General features: G+C 41.2%; 1 protein-coding gene across 3 annotated transcripts; it reads right to left on the reverse strand.

Moving 5' to 3' along the window:
* LOC118429618 (galactose-3-O-sulfotransferase 2-like) lies at positions 1 to 16329 on the reverse strand. 3 transcript variants are annotated; one of them, XM_035840160.1, is made up of 3 exons: positions 15981 to 16329; positions 2927 to 3077; positions 1 to 1275 (listed from the first exon to the last, which is right to left on the reverse strand). In XM_035840160.1, exons 2-3 carry the CDS (start codon positions 3073 to 3075, stop codon positions 165 to 167), a joined length of 1260 nt encoding a protein of 419 aa, XP_035696053.1. In that variant the 5' UTR covers positions 3076 to 3077; positions 15981 to 16329; the 3' UTR covers positions 1 to 164. The 3 variants fall into 3 exon arrangements, with proteins under 3 accessions (XP_035696053.1, XP_035696051.1, XP_035696052.1); XM_035840158.1 differs by having other exon boundaries at positions 2 to 1278; positions 15981 to 16316; XM_035840159.1 differs by lacking the exon at positions 15981 to 16329 and adding an exon at positions 9014 to 9157 and having other exon boundaries at positions 2 to 1278.
* Between the last annotated feature and the right edge of the window lie 1230 nt (positions 16330 to 17559).

Consider the following 17559-nt stretch of genomic DNA (forward strand, 5'->3'; position numbering starts at 1 on the left):
AGACAACAAGCGTTAACATGTTAGGGGCATTCACCTTTGACATACTAACCATGATGCATTTTGCACCGTGCCGCAGCATTTAGAAACACGAACCTCCTCATTACACGTGCACCAATGCAGCAATAGTCCTGGTGGAAAAATCAAACAAAGTGACTGTGAAATCGTTAACTATCAATGATGTTTTTCTGAGCGACAAAACGATAATTCCCCGTCCCTGAAAAGCAGTACACACTCGCAGGCACTCTTTTCTGTTGACGTGATGTTCTTTTTTGGGCGTCATATTTTTCTTTGAGATTGGTCATGTACGTTGTTTGGGGAAGTCTCAACCTACTGCAAAACTCGGCGTCTACGAGGAACTTCTTGTTCCACTTTGACGCGGGGATTTGAAGTTTCCACGACGATTCCGCGACGTCGCAGAATTGCACGACTTTAGTCCGCATGTCTTCAAAATGGTAGACTTCGCGATAGAAGTCAGGACCCTGTCGTTCAATTTTTGCCCACAAGGTGGCGTTGAAGAGATCGTACAGAGCGTAGTCCACCTTCGACCATTTTCGGTGTGCGGTCACGAGGTCTGGGTATTCTCCCAGCGTCTTATACTGATATGTTCTTGTGTTTTTTGGAGTGAAGAGAATGTCGCTAAGAGACCAGCACATGTATCGCTTGAGGAGTACCAGAGACTCGGTCAGGTGCTCCAGTATGAGAACGAGATCGAAATCTGAGTCAACCTGTCGTACGAATTCACGAATGGCGCTCTCGTTCCCAGCCTGTGAGAGATTCGTGAATCCAAGATCGTACGCCATAAAGTTCCTAGTGTATCGAAACGGCAGCCTTGTCCTGAAGTTTCTCTCATATTTGGCGGGTTGTTGCAAAAACTCTCGGATAGGATCTTTTCCGCGCCGGATGCGATACTTAGTGGGAACTTCATACCAACTGAATGCCGACTTGAGCTGTTCAAAGGGATGACGTAATATGGTAATATACGCTGTGTCACGTGGCATGATGGCTTGTATCTTTGTCTTGTTGAACAACACGTGATCAACAAGGAGGTTAAAACTACCGTCTAAGGCCGGGCGGTAGTCGGTAGCGTTCAGTTTCAACTGGTATGGCCACCCGAGGCTGACTCGGCTCCGAGGAATCACGAAGGAGAGGTTCCGAAGATCGCCGAAGCGCTGGAGGATGGTGCTAACGGTGGACCCCCCGGCTTTGTGGACCTTGGCGAACGTTACGTTGATGTGTTCTTGGCATGTGCGACACGGAGTAGGGTGCTCCAGACCTCTACTAGAAGGAAGTATAAACACAACGTCATTCTTTCAACATAAGGCCAAGGAAAAATGTTGTGATTTCGACCAGACCGACCCTAGCAAAAACTTGCCAACCCTCCTTGCCAACTAACTTTTTTGGGTCGGCCGCTGGCATAAGATTTTTGATCTGACATCTGAGTGATGAAAATTCAAAATTCAAAACAAACTTCTTGTACTTCATACTCAGATTAATTCATTGAATGATTAATGTAGAATGTTAAATAAACATTCAGTTTACAAAAACACTGCTTGTAAGATGCGTATCTGTAAAATTACATATGATGATTAGAAAGAACCATTGTCCCGATGTATTTCATTTTTGCATTGTTTCATTGTATTTGTGGGATCATTTCTGCAAAAGAACCTCTAGAAAAGAGAAAGAGAGAAAGAATCCTACCAACCCTGAATCTTTCACGACTCTATCCTTAGGCTTAGCCTAAACAATGAAACACTACTTGTCTAGAGTCCATTCCAAGACACCATGAGGGTTTTTAAACAATATTTATAATAAGTCTGAATTATTTTGTATAAAAGAATATCTCAGCCACAAAAATTAAATTCTTTTAAAAAAAATGACTAAGAAAATACTCATCTATTTGAATTCCTTTGAATATTTTAGAAACATTTTGAAAGTAACTGTACAAAAATATCTTTATTTAGAATAATTGTGAAACCCCTGTGTGATTATTTCACATTTACAAATATTTACAAATATTTGTAAACCTTGCCAAATGGTAAAATTAGTTTATTGCCCCCATAAAAGTAAGCCCTATTGTTGCATCTGTATATTTTTAGATTTCACTGCTGGGCACTGGTGGATCCTTTGTGGTGGGCCATTGTTGCATGGCACCCAACCATACTTTGGCCTAGGTCACAATTGCCATCCCGGGGCCCGACCGGGTAGCTTTCGAGAGGGAAAAGAATGATATAAAGGACATCAAAATACACGAAATGTCAACATAAGATTCTTGGAAATTACATGCGTATATTTCTAGGTATACATTTTAATTTTTCATTTCTTTAAACATCCCGGCCGGGCCCCGGTTTTGAAATGTGACCTAAGCCTTTGCAAGGATGTGTGAATTGCTATCTTCCCATCCCACTGAACCATTTACAAAAAATGGTAGAATATGGTAGAAAATGGTAAATTATGGTAGAATGCTGTTATCATTATTTAGAAACCATTAGAAGTATCCAATTCCTCACCATGAATAGTTCCAAAGTCTTACAGGACCAGAGAAATATTTGTAAAGTTGAAACAGTGTTAAAAATATTTCTGAAGAGTAAAATGTCCTAGACATATTATTACAAAACTTTAAAATCAATTCTAAACAATGGCAACAAACATCCGCATGGTGTCTTGGTATGGACTCTACTCCGCATGATACATTTGATGAAGGTTAGACATCCAGGTAATAAGATACACAACATAAACGTTACTCAAGCAACTAACTGGATAACATTATATGTTATGAACACAAAAAATCTATCCAATGAATTGTTTGAATAACTTTTATATATGGGGAATACTTCATTACATATTGTAGCAGATATCTGTCTTACACAAATGAAGAACGTTTTTGACAATAAAAAGACTTTGAAACACAGAACGTATCTATGCACACCTGTAAGATGGTAGAGTGAAGATCTTGGGATATTCAGGTACGCTGTACTTGTCTCCGTACAGTACCAGGGAGTACATGGCGCCGATGCAGACGACAGCGCACACACCAAGAGACGCCGTCACTGAAGGTCGCCATGGTAACGTGATCATCGCTGTAGCAAAGGTGACAGATGGTTAGTAAAGATGGTATCTCACTGCACTTGGGGCACCGGTGCGGCACTGTGGGGTTCAAAATATTACTTAACGAATTCCAGAGATAAAGACCGAATTTTCTTACGTTTTGTGCATTTTGTTGTCTTCTGAGTCATACCTTTACGTATAACGCAATATCTAAATTGCAAAAAAATCAGCGAACACAAGACAGTGCCACAGTAAACGAACAATTTGAGTATTCTCTAAGCAGAGGTTGGGGTGTTTTAAACTCTATAGCTACATGTAGTGGTCTGATTATTTTTAATTGCTACTTTTTATTTTCTATTATACAGCATATTTCAGCGGCTGAGACAGTTAACGAATGGTCCGACGTGTCACATGTGCGTAATGGGTCTGAAAATAAAATATGAAGTTGTCCTAATCGCGTATTAGTGATTTATAAAGGAGAAAAATGACAACCACGAAATAAACGCTTTTCTTTCTTTCTCTATTCACATACGCCACGTGTCTATAAGGTCACGTGGCAACGATGTACACGTGTGGTTCTTTCAACACCGTTCGTTCATGTGGAACTGTGTCCGTTATTTCTAGGCCAGGGATCAAGATGTATATATCCTGCGAACGGATAGGATATACACTGGTCATGCTGAGCAAAGGAAAATGATTCAAAACTAGCATATTGCGGAGATCCTTTGCACAGTTCTTAATCGGACCATTTCCTTCCTATTAGTCGGTTCACACGTGCGTACATATTCAAATCCTTATGAGTTCCGTACGGAACTACCAGGCTCCACAGGATTCTGAAAAAAAAAAGGAAATTGGACAAATATAACCAGATAACATACGAGTTAGCTGGTCTTAAACCATACAGCCTCGGACAGCTAACTCCTCTGGCTTATTTGTCTATATGTGTCCAATTTCTATTATGTTTCCAGCGACCCGTGGAGCCTGGTAGAGGCTACGAATTCCATACGGACTTCATACGGACTTGAATATATACGCACGTGTGAGCACGTCTGCAAGATATTGTTCCGGATCCTTTTTCCTGTGAAGCTTTATTGGCACAGGAAAAAAAATCACAGTGATATTTGACTTCGTACGGTCAACTACATTTACAGACTGCAAAATGCAATATAAATATATATCACATCTCGAAATTCTACTTATTTAAGAATTAGGCTAATATAAGTGAATTTCTAATATATTCATACAATCAGATGGGGCGAAACGTGACTGTCAGCATGTTTTCTCCAAGCAGAGCAATATTTCATGTATTTTTCTATTTTTGTTATGAGAGCTGTTGTCAAATCTATAACATGCTGCGAACGTTGATTTGTCTCCTGATTGCGAATTCGATAAAAACGCATTCTTGACAAAGAAACAGGATCCGACGCGGCAGTATATACAAAGATGGCAGATTGTGGTACGAGGGACCAATCATTTTATCTTGTCACCTAGTTATGCCACATCAAGTAAATCTTATGGATGACATCAGCGCGCTCATTCATTTTCGCCTGATTTCAGAAAAAAAATTTCTTCTTCTGAAATTATCAATATAAGGCGAGAAAGTACAGAAGTGGAAAAATGTTGTGTTGTAGTCTAATGATTGCACTTTGTAGAAGTGACAGTAGCGTAGTTGCAAATTGAGCTGGAGTGAAACTAGGTGGATAGGTGTAAAAGTGGCACCACTACTATGGAGCCACTTTTACAACTTCGTGTGGGGCCGCGTAGTACAGTGGTATTGTATTCGGCCCGTGATCGAGAGGTCGCCGGTTCGAATCCGCCTACCGTGATGCCGGTCTTGTGCCCTTGGGAAAGGCACTTTACACGACTTTCCTCACTTTACTCAAGTGAAAATGAGTCGTCCCTCGGATAGGACGTTAAATGGAGGTCCCGTGTATGGGGAGAGCCATACCCCATGCACGTTAAAGAACCCCCACACACACGTGCGATGGTGCGGTGTGCGTTGGTGCAAATCCTTCTGTCGGGAGTTGGTGATTCACTTCAAATCACCCTGATGGAGGCCTGGCGAACCTCTGTCTCGTATCAGCCACATGGTGAATTACATCATTCACCCGGACGGGAGACCTGGCGCATCCCCGTCTTGTAATTAGCCTACGAAAGGGTATGTCACCCCGTAAGGGGCGGTATAACCCCGTCGTGTGTAGACATGTGCGAACATGTCTACATTTGATCACGTCGACCGATGATGATGATGATGATGATGACTACTATGGAAGCAATGATTGCAGTTGCCAACTTGACAAGTGATACCAGTATACCACTTGGCTGCACTGGTGTCACGTTTACTACACTAGTTCGTGTTTTGAATAAAGTGCTTTTTGGCCGTGCTACCATTTTCACTTCTCGTGTCAACGTTAACGTTTATGGTGTCTACTTTGAGTGAGTAGAAAGAGTGAGTAGTCGGCCCACCCAATAATGATAAAGAATAATAATAATTTGAAAATTTAACCATCTTGCTTTTTATTAACCATCTTTTTTTTCTTATTTTTTTAGTAAGTTTTTTTCTCATTATTTTTTTCAGTCTGCAGGGGATGTCATCCATAGAATTTACTTAGTATGGTCTTAGGCAGAGTCCTAGTCTTGAAATGACATTATTCAACGTCGTCTGATTGACAGAATTGGGTAGCGGGTCTGTTTTCACAGCTTTACTTCTCAGTCGAGGGTTGCGAGTAAGAGACAAGACGTATACATCTACGTTGACCGGATGATCCCAACAAAAAACAAAATTGAGAGTATTAGAGCCCACTATATAACGCTAGTTCACCTTTATACGTGGGCTAACCTATAACCGTCGTTTTTAAAAAACGGGGGTATTCGGGGTACCCAAACGGCGGACGGTGGTTTCTTATTGTGATATTTTCAACATATTACAGTTTAAAACATCAGTCGACTTGATTACCCGATGCTACTGGATATCCTATTTTTTTTACCTAATGGCCATAGGTTGCCGGTGCAATGGCCTAGTGGTTAGAGTGTTCGCCTTGCATTCGGTAGGTCGTGAGTTCGAACCCCGGCCGGGTCATACCAAAGACTTTAAAAAATGGTACATGCTGCTTTCTCTGCTTAGCACTCAGCACTAAAGAGAAAGAGTATGGAAGTTAAACACACATCACTACCAGCGGACCAGCCCCCTGCTGTAGTGGCTTGCACATGTGTGGCCCAAGGGCTACTCGAAATGGAGATGGGCGCCACCCCAAAAGCATCTGCACAGATGTAAGGGTAACTTTAATAGGTTACTCATCGAATAAAGGTGAACTAGTTATTATTTTTGCCCAAAAATTGAAAATATTATGTAGTGTAAAAGTCAATGACATGTACACCCGATTTTTAGCATTATCTGCATTGTTATTTTGCATGTGTAAACTGTACAAATACAGGCCACACAAGGTCTGCTGCTGAGGTGGTCAAGAACATGAGATATTAAATCCGGACGTCTCGCTGCGATACCGTGGAAAGCCGCCACTCACTCACTCACTCGTCCTCTTGCACGTGGTGCGTAGAGCCGACTGAATTCACTAGGGACCTCCACCATCCTCTGTTTGTCGCTGCAAGCTGCGCCTGGTGGGGGGTGATGTTAATGGTGCGCAGATCTCGGGACACCACGTCCATCCAGCGGGTGCGGGGCTTCCCCCGTGGGCGACGCCATCCTGCCTGCTTTGGGTTGAAGTCGAGCAGGGCTCTGGTGGGGTGCTCTGGAGGGAGCCGGAGGACGTGCCCGTACCATCGAACCCTTCTCATGGCTGCAAGGGAGGAGGCGGGAGGTTGTCCGGTCAGCTCCCTGAGTTCACTGTTGCGCACGTGCTCGTGCCAACGGGCCACTGACTGGCAGCTCTTCAAATCCGAAGTCCATAAAGCGGCTGAGGAAACAGTGGCAAGAGCAGACCCTCACCCAAGCAACCCTGGATCTCACCTGAGACCCTCGACATCATCGACTCTCGCCGTGCTGCTCGCCTACGCGGAGACCTGACGGAGTACCGCCGACTCAACGGGATTCGCAACATAGCTATTCGCCAGGACCGTGAGAAGTACTGGACGGATCAAGCGGCAAAGCTAGAATCTGCGGCAGAGCGGAATGACCAGAGACAAGTCTACAGGCTCCTACGCCAAGCCAAGGCAGGCCCCCAACAACGTAGCTTTCTGATAAAGGACAGTGCTGGCAATATCATCTCCACAGAGGCTGACTGCATCCATCGTTGGAAAGAGCACTTCAGCCAGCTGCTCAACCACCCTCCAGTACCCGAGGACCCCACACTCTCTGCGGCGGCCAGTTCGGCTGATGCCACAAACCCAGATTGTCCCATCACACCTGTCACTCCGGATGAGGTGAAGGCCGCCCTGGGTAAACTGAAGAATGGTAAAGCCCCTGGGATCTGCAACATAACGGCTGAGATGCTGAAGGCAGGAGGGGATCACATGATTCAGTGGCTTACCCAGATAGTGAACCATGTATGGGTCCTGGAGACTCTCCCTGATGACTGGAGACGAGGGATCATCCTGCCGTTCTGGAAAAGGAAGGGAGACCAGCTGGTGTGCAGCAACCACAGAGGCATCACCTTACTCTCCATTCCAGGCAAGCTGTTCACTCGTATCCTCCTCACCAGAGCCATCCCTGCCATCAGGAGCAGGCGGCGCCCACAACAGGCAGGTTTCATGCCAAACCGCTCTACCACGGACCATATCTCCGCTCTCCGTCTGGCCATTGAGAAGGCCAGGGAGTTCAGAAAGGACCGTCACCTTTACATTGCCTTCATAGACCTCAGAGCTGCCTTTGACACAGTAGACCATACCTCCCTCTGGAAAATCCTGAGACTGCTTGGAGCCCCTCAGAAGATAGTCTCCCTTTTCCAGCAGCTGTACAACTCCGCGGAGAGCTGCGTCAGAGTAAACGGGAAAGAGTCAGAGTGGTTCACCATCAACAGTGGGGTCAGACAGGGTTGTGTGGCTGCCCCCGACCTCTTCAACTGTGTTATTGACTACCTGATGACGAAGGTCTGCGAACGAGTCCCCGGGGTGTCCTTTGGACAGTACAACCTGGCCGACCTCGAGTACGCCGACGACACCTCCCTGCTTGTCGATGATCTGGACCAACTGGCAGAAGCCCTCACGGTCTACGATGAGGAGGCCAAGAAGCTTGGTCTCAGCATCAATTGGAGCAAGACAGAGCTCATGCACATCGGAGACGGCCCGGACCCTGAGCCCCTCATCTTCAATCAGTGCATCGTGAACTTTGTCTCTTCATTCAAGTACCTTGGCTCAATAATCTCCAAGACAGGTGACCTGAAACCCGAGGTCAACCAACGACGCGCCCAGGCCTCAGCTGTCCTACAGTCCCTATGGAAACCACTCTGGCGACATCGTCATATCTCCCTGCAGACCAAACAACGAGTCTACAACTCCTCGGTTATTTCAGTTCTCCTGTACAGCTCGGAAACCTGGGCACTGAACAACACTCTGGCAGCCCGGCTTGACGGATTCGACTCTAGAGCTCTGAGGAGGATCACTGGCACCCGTTGGAAAGCCGCCAGGGGGACAAAAAAGTCAAATCATTCCCATTTTTGCCACAATTCACCAACACAGAAATTCTGAAACCAGTCCCTCTATGGTCCTTGAGTTATCTTGGCAACCAATAGACAGCATTCTAGGAAGACACACACAGACACACAGACACACAGACACACACACAGACACACACACGCACACACACACACACACACACACACACACACACACACACACACATAAATACCGCTTAAAATCTAACCTTTATTCAGACACACAACACGCTTGGCAGCCATGATACGACCCCCACGACCAACGAATCTACAAATCGTGCTAGTTTTCCTCAATTACGCATCATCAGCACACTACCGTGTAGTCCCCCTTCACACTTTATGGCCACCCCCCTCCATACCTTATCCCGACGTACAGGCCTTTCGTCTTACAGCTAGGACACCTGTTGAAGAAGATGTCTCCAAGGAGCTCCACAGATAACTTGTTGTCTTCAACAGTGATTTCCTGTGCAGACGACCACCGTTAAGTAAGGGGGGCAGTTCACTAAATGCTTTGCGGGTAAGATGGGCAGATACGTATTTACGCAGTGATACTAATAGGTGATTAAACTAAAGCATTGGCGGCTTAGTCAGTGAGGAATCGAATTTTATTCATATATATGAAATATTGCTAACTCTATAACGTGGATTATTTTCAGATAAAGTAACGCTAGGAAACTGTGTTATTTGGTTTTTATCCTCCAGAAATATTTTACTTGGAGTTGGATGAGAAGCAAAGCATTCACACTGTGTTTGAGTGGCTACAGGCAACATGCTGCTATTATGAGTCTAAATCAAAGTCGTTCTTTGAAAGGAATGCGCCTGCACATGACTCATCTGCATTAAATTTTGAAACTCACTTGAATGATTTTGAAACTCGCTTGAAACTTTGTAACTCGCTTGAAATTTTGAAAACAAGAAAATCTCATACCTTCGTGAAATATTTCCGTTAACTTGTTTTAATAATTTTACGAATTTCTCGCTAAATTTGTTTCCTTCCAGCCTGCGTGCCGTCACTCCACAATTTTCAAATAACTATGGACACACACCAAGACATACAAAAAAACAAAGAACAGACAAATAAACAGAGTGAAAACAATACGTCCGTTTTACGGAGGTAAAAGAACTATTCGTTGCTCCTTTTATACAACATAAGAACAACAATTTTTTTCTATAACAACGCGATGAAATTAAGTAGATTGGATTGAAATAAATCCTAATTGAGGCTAAGTGTAAGTTATAGGCCTGTGTCTGGCTATATGACTCGCCTTGTTTTAAGTCCAAAATGGTTCTGGCATCACGTATCAAAACTAAACGGAAAAGCAGCTGCCGGTGCGTTTGAAATGTATTCTGTGCTCTAATTGGTTAACCTAAACTGTTATTCATTCTCCACACGCCCTAGTGCAGCATGCAAATATAAACATACTATATAAGCCAGGAGGATTTCGGATGCTGACATAAAGCAATACAAATGCTTTTATTGGAGGGAAGAATGTCTCTCCTATAGGGACCAACTGTGGTTTCAGAAAATAACCAAATTTTCTTTCGCAACACAAAGGATTTATTCAACTTCTCTTCGGAAGTTCGTTTGTTTTGCTTTTTAATTTCGAGGCCGTGAATTGAGTTTCTCGCATTGTGAATCAAAGGGTAAATGCACCATCCCTAGACATTATTCTCTTTTTTTACATTCATTAAGCAAATCATGTCTTCACTTACATGATTAAATAGTTACTCGCATGAAGCTTTATTGACATGACAAAACGTTCAAGTGCAGTGACTTAAGCAGGGTTTTCTATAAACTACAAATAGGGTACAGAGTGAATTTTAGAATTCTACTGACTAAACAGTTATAATAGATAACAAAAATAGATCCCTATCCTTATAGAATAAGGTGTGGCTAAACGTGCTATTATCATTTCTAATAAGAAAGCAATATTTTATGTTTCTACCCATCTTAATTAGCACTATGAAAATTGTCTGATCTTATCGATGAGGGTGGTACAAGATGACCATTGCATATTTATTATTACGTAAAGCATACGTTAAGATTTAAAGGTGCTTTAGGTATGCTTAAAGATCGGATTTTGTGCAGTGCCTTGCCTTTAAAAACTGTCACTGTTGGAAGAAAATAGGTAGTAAGTGTAAGGTCCATTCTTTGATAAATTTTGATGCCTGGGGCTTGTTGAACGAATGCCTTTGATATGTCCACTGTATTTTCAATGAAAGCCGGGGGGGGGGGGATCTACTACTGTGACTTAATTATAGGCCGTCTTGGCTCCTTTGATATGTGACATAGAGAACATCAAAAGCTGCTTGCTCACGGAGGTGAACATACAAAGGGTTCGTCCATTCTGTCCACAGCTAGTTAAAGACGAATATCACTCTTTGATTGTACATATGTCCCAAATAACTTATACACAATAAATAAATAAATAAATTAGTGAATAAATAAATTCACTGTACACAAGGCAATCGTCTTACATACCGGGATTTGCCTCAATGGATCCCGGACTTAGCAAAATTAAATACATTATGACATGTGACAACCCCTGCATGGTATACATAGGAAAATATTAAAAAAAATGTTTAGACGCTAGAAATCCCTCCAATGATTGTAAAAGACCATTTTCATCCGATACTATGTACCCTTTTATCAAGCAGATTAACCTTATAAAACTGTGGTTTTGTGTTAGTAGATGCTAGGCTTTGTACCTTGTACAATTGTTGCGCAATAAAGTTATCTTATAAAAGGGAAGATAGCGAAAATGCACGAGCTGTTGATAAAAAATATGCACAATGTTTAAACTGCACACTCTTTGACATCAAGTGTGGTTTCTAGTCAAGCTGTCACTACTTATTCATTATTATTTTGTTTTTCTGTCCTTTAGTTTCGGTTAGTCTGAGTATGGATATAGCGCTTTCGCTGTTAATTGAAGTGCCCAGAGGGAACTGTATAGATAATTAAGGTAGAGATGAGTTGCGACAGTTGGTTGCCTACGATACGTACACGTAATACCCGTACTACAAGGTAAAATGAGATCATCAGTTTTTCCTGTGTTCCTCATGTTACAAAAAATCATTGGAATAATTACGTCTTATACTTGTTAGGGTAATACAAACTAGAATCTGCTAGCGAAAGAGTCATTATTAATTATCAGAATCGTCATATTCGATTTTTTTTTTCGAGGGAGGAACAGGTGACCCAAACTTTCGATGGATAAGCCAAATTCTGTATTTCTCACACCCTTCCTGGTCCCTTCCTCACAATTATATAAACAAATGATTTGTCTTGTCGAGAAAAACTCGCTTAAATATTAGTTTAGTAATAGCCTTTATTGCACATTCATGCCCTATCGGGCTAAGTACAAGCAAATAGATACAAATGGTAATAATACAGTACACATGATTTCTAAGACTAATCTAAAACATGGATTCTAAAACTATTCTAATACATTTGTTCGGCTTCTTCTCGTTTCTTAGTAATGTTAAAGCTTGAGATATGTTTGTATAATGTCGTTTGCTCAAAACTCATAAAGAAAGATGAATTTCTGAACACTAGACAAAGATTCAAAGCGAGGGAACTTTCCTATAATATAGCTAAAAAGAATACTTCTATCGTTACTATACAAACTACAATCTAATAAAAAGTCGGATTCATCTTCGACCTTGTTCGGGTTACAGTACTGACAGATTCTTTAGTCGAATATTTAGTTTGATTTGTTCAACAAAGAGTCTATTCCGATTATACTTTTATTATACTGGCGATTGTCTTGCAAACTTTGCTTTCAAGTATACCATGTTGATTTGATTATATGGATGACTTCCACGAACGCCAGTTTTCGTCCATTTAAGATAAGGTTTTGGACCACATCCGCCCCGAATCCGACTGTAAATTGTTCAAATCTGCTACCTGCTAAAAAATGAGCACGTGTATTCGGTAATGTTGAAGAAAAAAAACGGACAACGAGTCCTAGCGTAATGTCGTAGCATGCCAAAATCAATTCCAAAGTCTAAGAAGTTTTCAAAGAGCAACAATAAAGAATTCTCATTTTGTAGTCTTACACTCTGTATTCAGTCATTTGTTTATCCATCTTGATCTCTAAGATTTCATAATGAATGCAACTTTTTTTCTGACAAACTATTGTTTTTCGCACGCTAGCATCAGTTTTGGGGTTCCAAGCGGATGTCATCCACATAGTCGAACCAACATGGGCTAAAGGAAATTGACATCCAAACAGATATTCTTTTGGCAAGGCATTATAAGGCATTATCACTTTGTCAGTGTCACTGATAAAATATAACGGATGCTATCTGAAACGTCTGGTTGTTTCCAAAATCATATCCAGTTGCTTGAGTAACTGCTTTTGGCGTATCTTATTACCTGGATGTCTAACCTTCCTTGACGTAATATAAGACCTTATTGGCCAACCGGACAATGGATACTGTTTTTGTCCATGGATAAAGTCTTGCCAACGGAAGATCTGGTTGGAGATTAAAGGAAGTTAAATGATAGAGGAAGGGATGGTTATCTACTCAATGTATTTGATACTGTTAGCAGTCGAAATGATCAGGAAGATATTTTGGCGTGCAGTTCATTCTAGTGACGCTGGAAAAGATTGATGGCTGCCAATCAAAACGCTACGAAGTTATTTCCGTACTTTGTCCAGTTCTAGGGACTTCATTGTCTTTGCATATTGTTTACCCGATGTGTAACTCCATAAATGTATTTTTTTGTACATTTTGAAGCCTATGACAGGTTTTAGCAATATCATGCAGGGTTGAAAAAGTTTTCTAAAATCCACTTGTCCTATCAGGCAAGCACATAATAAATGTACTTGCCCGAACCAATTTTTCACTTGCCCAAAATTCAAATGTCACTGTTACTAGTATATGCATTTTCACTTCCCGGCAATGGGAATTCTCTGTAGACAATTGCTTGATGTCATGACTGTAAAAAGTAACAAGTATATCAAAATTGCACTAAAATCAATGGAAAAATCTTACTTGCCCGATCGGACAAGTGGGGTAGGACATGCACTTGCCCGAACAGCACTTTCACTTGCCCTGGACAATAGGGCTAGTGGACTTGTTTATCCCTGTCATGAAATCCTTTTCATATGAGCCAATCTCTTTCCCTGGAGCTGTTAGCTTTGCCATGGCTGTTTCTGGTTTGTTTGTTTGATTACTTATTTGTTTATTTATTTGTTTTTGTTTTGCACGACAAGAAAGCTCATAATGCAAAATACTACAAACAATAGACAAAACAGGTGAAATGGGGGGGGGGGGATAATCGTATATAGCTTATACTAGGACTTCCTCCTCGATACTTAACAAATTGATTATGATCGATAAATAAAAAAAAGCAAAGCAATACATAGAACGTGATAACGATAATGAATTCTTATGTCAAATTTTTGACAGATGAAAAAGGCAAACAGGCATATGCCTTTGGGTTCGGCAATCAGAGACTATGTCCGTCATGTCAAGATGGTATTGAAGACGAATTTCATTTTCTAATGACATGCCCTGCATATACCGTAGAGAGACAAAAATTAATGGATATGATCACATGTAAATATAGTACACCATTGCCAAAGAAAAACACAGGTATTTTTAAACTACTTATGTCATGTCCAGACTACATGTCTACATATCTAGGCCAATACATTTGTACTGCTCTGAAAAAGAGAGAAAGTATTGTACAATAGCAGACCTAATCATTTAAGTTGTATTTTACACTATGTTAATACGACAGTTATGTTCACATTCCTGTACTACATGTAGTTATAGTAATACGTTGTATCATCGTATAAATTGATCTATTACCGTTGCCTTACATTGTACCTTATACAAAAATTAATGTTGCGCAATAAACTTCATTCATTCATGACTTTTATGGTGAAGGAGGGGTGTGCAAATCCTTCTCCACCCTCTCGTCTACTGGCGCACTAAGTCCCACAGGGACCAGAACTTCATGCCACGTGTGAGACGATATAATTAAAGGCAATCAAATAACTAATTGTATGACGACGACTGTTAGACATCCAGGTAATACGATACACCAAAAAACAATAACTCAAGCAACTGGATATGACTTTTGGTATCACTGACGAAAGGTGACACTGCCTAAAACGTCTGAGCGCTTCCAAAATCATATCCAGCTGCTTAAGTAATTGTTATTTGGCGTAACTAATAGATAAGACATAAGGAATGAACATACGAGGCAAGTACAGGGGGCTAGGCCTAGGGTGGATTATCAAATTGGCACTTTTAAACGTTAGGATATAAGAGGTACCGGTTGTTTAAAGGCTGTTCCATACAGTGACACATTCATATTTTACGCAGGGTCGTGCTAATGATGTGGGTAAGAGAGAAATATGAACTTCAAGTTGATTTAGTCATTAAGGCACCCTGTTCCCCAGCTGAAATGAACTAGCCCTAGAACACAGTACAGTACGTACGTATGCTATACCAACAGCCACACCTCTAGCTCAACGCAAAGCAGATGGTAACGTTACAACTAGCAAACCAGACCCAAATGCTATAGGTATTGCCACTGACAGTCTCAACAAAGGACATTAACTTTTAGGTCGGCCGTCTTCGAATGCATGATTATTATTACCCCGAAATATAGATTTTTTCTTTAACGAGGCTTTCTCATAAGTCATATGTGGTATACAGCCGAATTATAGTCATTTTAATCGACCACAACCGGAAATGGTACGTATACAACACTGCATTATAGTTTTGCATACATAGATAAATACATACATAAATACATAACGTTACATAACCTTTTATCTTCTTCTTCATAGTATTTCTAATCTAATTTATTGTGGAAACTGACTATATTGTAGAAATCTTTGGACAAAGAAAATAACTATACTCGTAGCCTATCTTTTAATACAGGCGATTGGAATCAACAAGGTCAAAATTGATAATTTTTTTGTATTAAAGTTGTACATATCTGGTATTGTGTATTCGAGACTGAAAACAGCCGACAAAGATGGAAGAGCTATCATGAATTATGATATGATATTTTTTATGATTTTTCGACAAACGTTAATCCAGCATACTATATTCGACTACGACGGAGTTACGTGTTACGTGATATGCATATCATCCACGGTACATTTGCAGTGTCAACAATAATGCTTACATGCCATTAATATTAGGAGAATACATCTTTCATATAGACCCAGATACATGCAACGATATTACACAGATACATGCATCAACCATCGTAATACGTTCACGGTTCTAAACTTGAGACCACCAGTATTTAAACTACAACAAACAAAGGTCTCTATATACGCATGTACTACTCACCACCAAAGCACACGTTGTCAGAAGGCCGCTTGGGGTTTTCTGCGCTTCTGTGCGACTAAATATAACCCCTGAAGACTGTCTGACATTCTACAGGGGGGTTTCCAATATCTGAAAACTATGTTTAGTTGTGTCATGACATCAAGTCTGGCATTGTTCCCATTGTGGAGCTGAGGTCAGACAAAGGCGTGCAACGATCAGCGAAAGCTTCCAGGGGTGCGGGGGTTTCTTTGCGCCCTTGCCTAAAATTCAACGATGGCCCCGTAAGCAAGTAAATTCTGTTAATGACATCAGCGCGCTCATTAATTTTTGCCTGATTTAGAAACAAACAAACGAGAATTGTTCCCTCTCGGAGTTTATGAACATGACGAGAACGTATCAAAATTGGAAAATATATTGCGTATTAGCCTTGTACTTGTTAATTGACACTATTGACGTATATGTAGCCATGACCCTTGTTCTAGATTTAGTGAATCTATTTCTATATTAAAAGTGACACCAATGTGGTAGCCTTGACTGTAGTTGTCAACTTGCTAAGTGATGCCAGTCTACCACACTACTGTCACTTTGCTGCCTCTTAAATGCAGAAATAAAAGACTTGTTGGCTGTGATACCATGCTTTGTTCCTTAAAGCATTGTTAGACCTTTTATGGTGTCTATTTGGAAAATCTAGATATCATTTTACCCATCTCCTTTTTTCGCCCTCTCGCATTAAATTTGAAATCTGCATAGGATGTCACCCATGAAATATACTTCCTGTGGTATAATGAAAAAGAAAGGGGCGGGTTTGCCCAAATGTCTCGAAGCCTTCCGAACGCTTTCCCCGAATCAGACGATATTTACACCCCCCTATTCGTGCACGAATTACGCACCCGCAGTGTTACTATTGATAAGTGCGCCCAGACGGCTAACTATCTCAAGCTCCATTCGTCATTGCCAACTGTAATAACAACCTTCAGTCAGTCAAGGCGAACGCAATGTGCAGGTGCCATACTCTATTCAGGATGGTACTTGAAATTAGCCTGGGTACCATCTGGATAGTAGTTCGCTCCTATCTTCGATTCTGCTATCCAGAATCACAGAAGCGATTGTATAGTATATAGTGTATAATGAATGTCAGACCTATGAAGCGACTGTATATAGTATAAAATCAACGCTGGAGCGAACTACTTTCCGGATGGTACCCAGGCTAACTTGAAATGCATTCTAACAACGTTTTTGCTCCATTGTATACCACTGGAACTGCGTTATATCTTAAGACAATTTAAAATACCAAGGACGTTATGTAACGTTATATAATGTCCTTGAAATCACAAACTAGCATACTCCATTCCGGATGGTGCTTGAAATTCTACCAACGTTTATGCCCCATTTTATACCATTAGAACTGTGTTATATCTTAAGACAATTAAAATACCAAGGACGTTACATAACGACCTTGACGTCACTAGCTAGCATACTCCATTCCGAATGGTGCTTGAAATGGTAACAACCTTTTGGCCCATTTCATACAACTGAAACTGTGTTATATCTTAAGACAAAACACCAAGGACGTTATATAACGTCCTTGAAATCACAAGCT

The sequence above is a fragment of the Branchiostoma floridae genome, chromosome 13 (assembly GCF_000003815.2).
Source record: "Branchiostoma floridae strain S238N-H82 chromosome 13, Bfl_VNyyK, whole genome shotgun sequence".
Lineage (NCBI taxonomy): Eukaryota > Metazoa > Chordata > Leptocardii > Amphioxiformes > Branchiostomatidae > Branchiostoma > Branchiostoma floridae.

What these genes read in the sequence shown, in the direction of transcription:
- LOC118429618 (XM_035840158.1), bottom strand. Translation starts at nt 3,075, where the DNA reads ATGATCACGTTACCATGGCGACCTTCAGTGACGGCGTCTCTTGGTGTG. An exon ending in TTCACTCTACCATCTTACAG is followed by an intron (nt 1,279 to 2,926) that starts GTGTGCATAGAT and finishes ACTTCCTTCTAG; the next exon opens with TAGAGGTCTGGAGCACCCTA.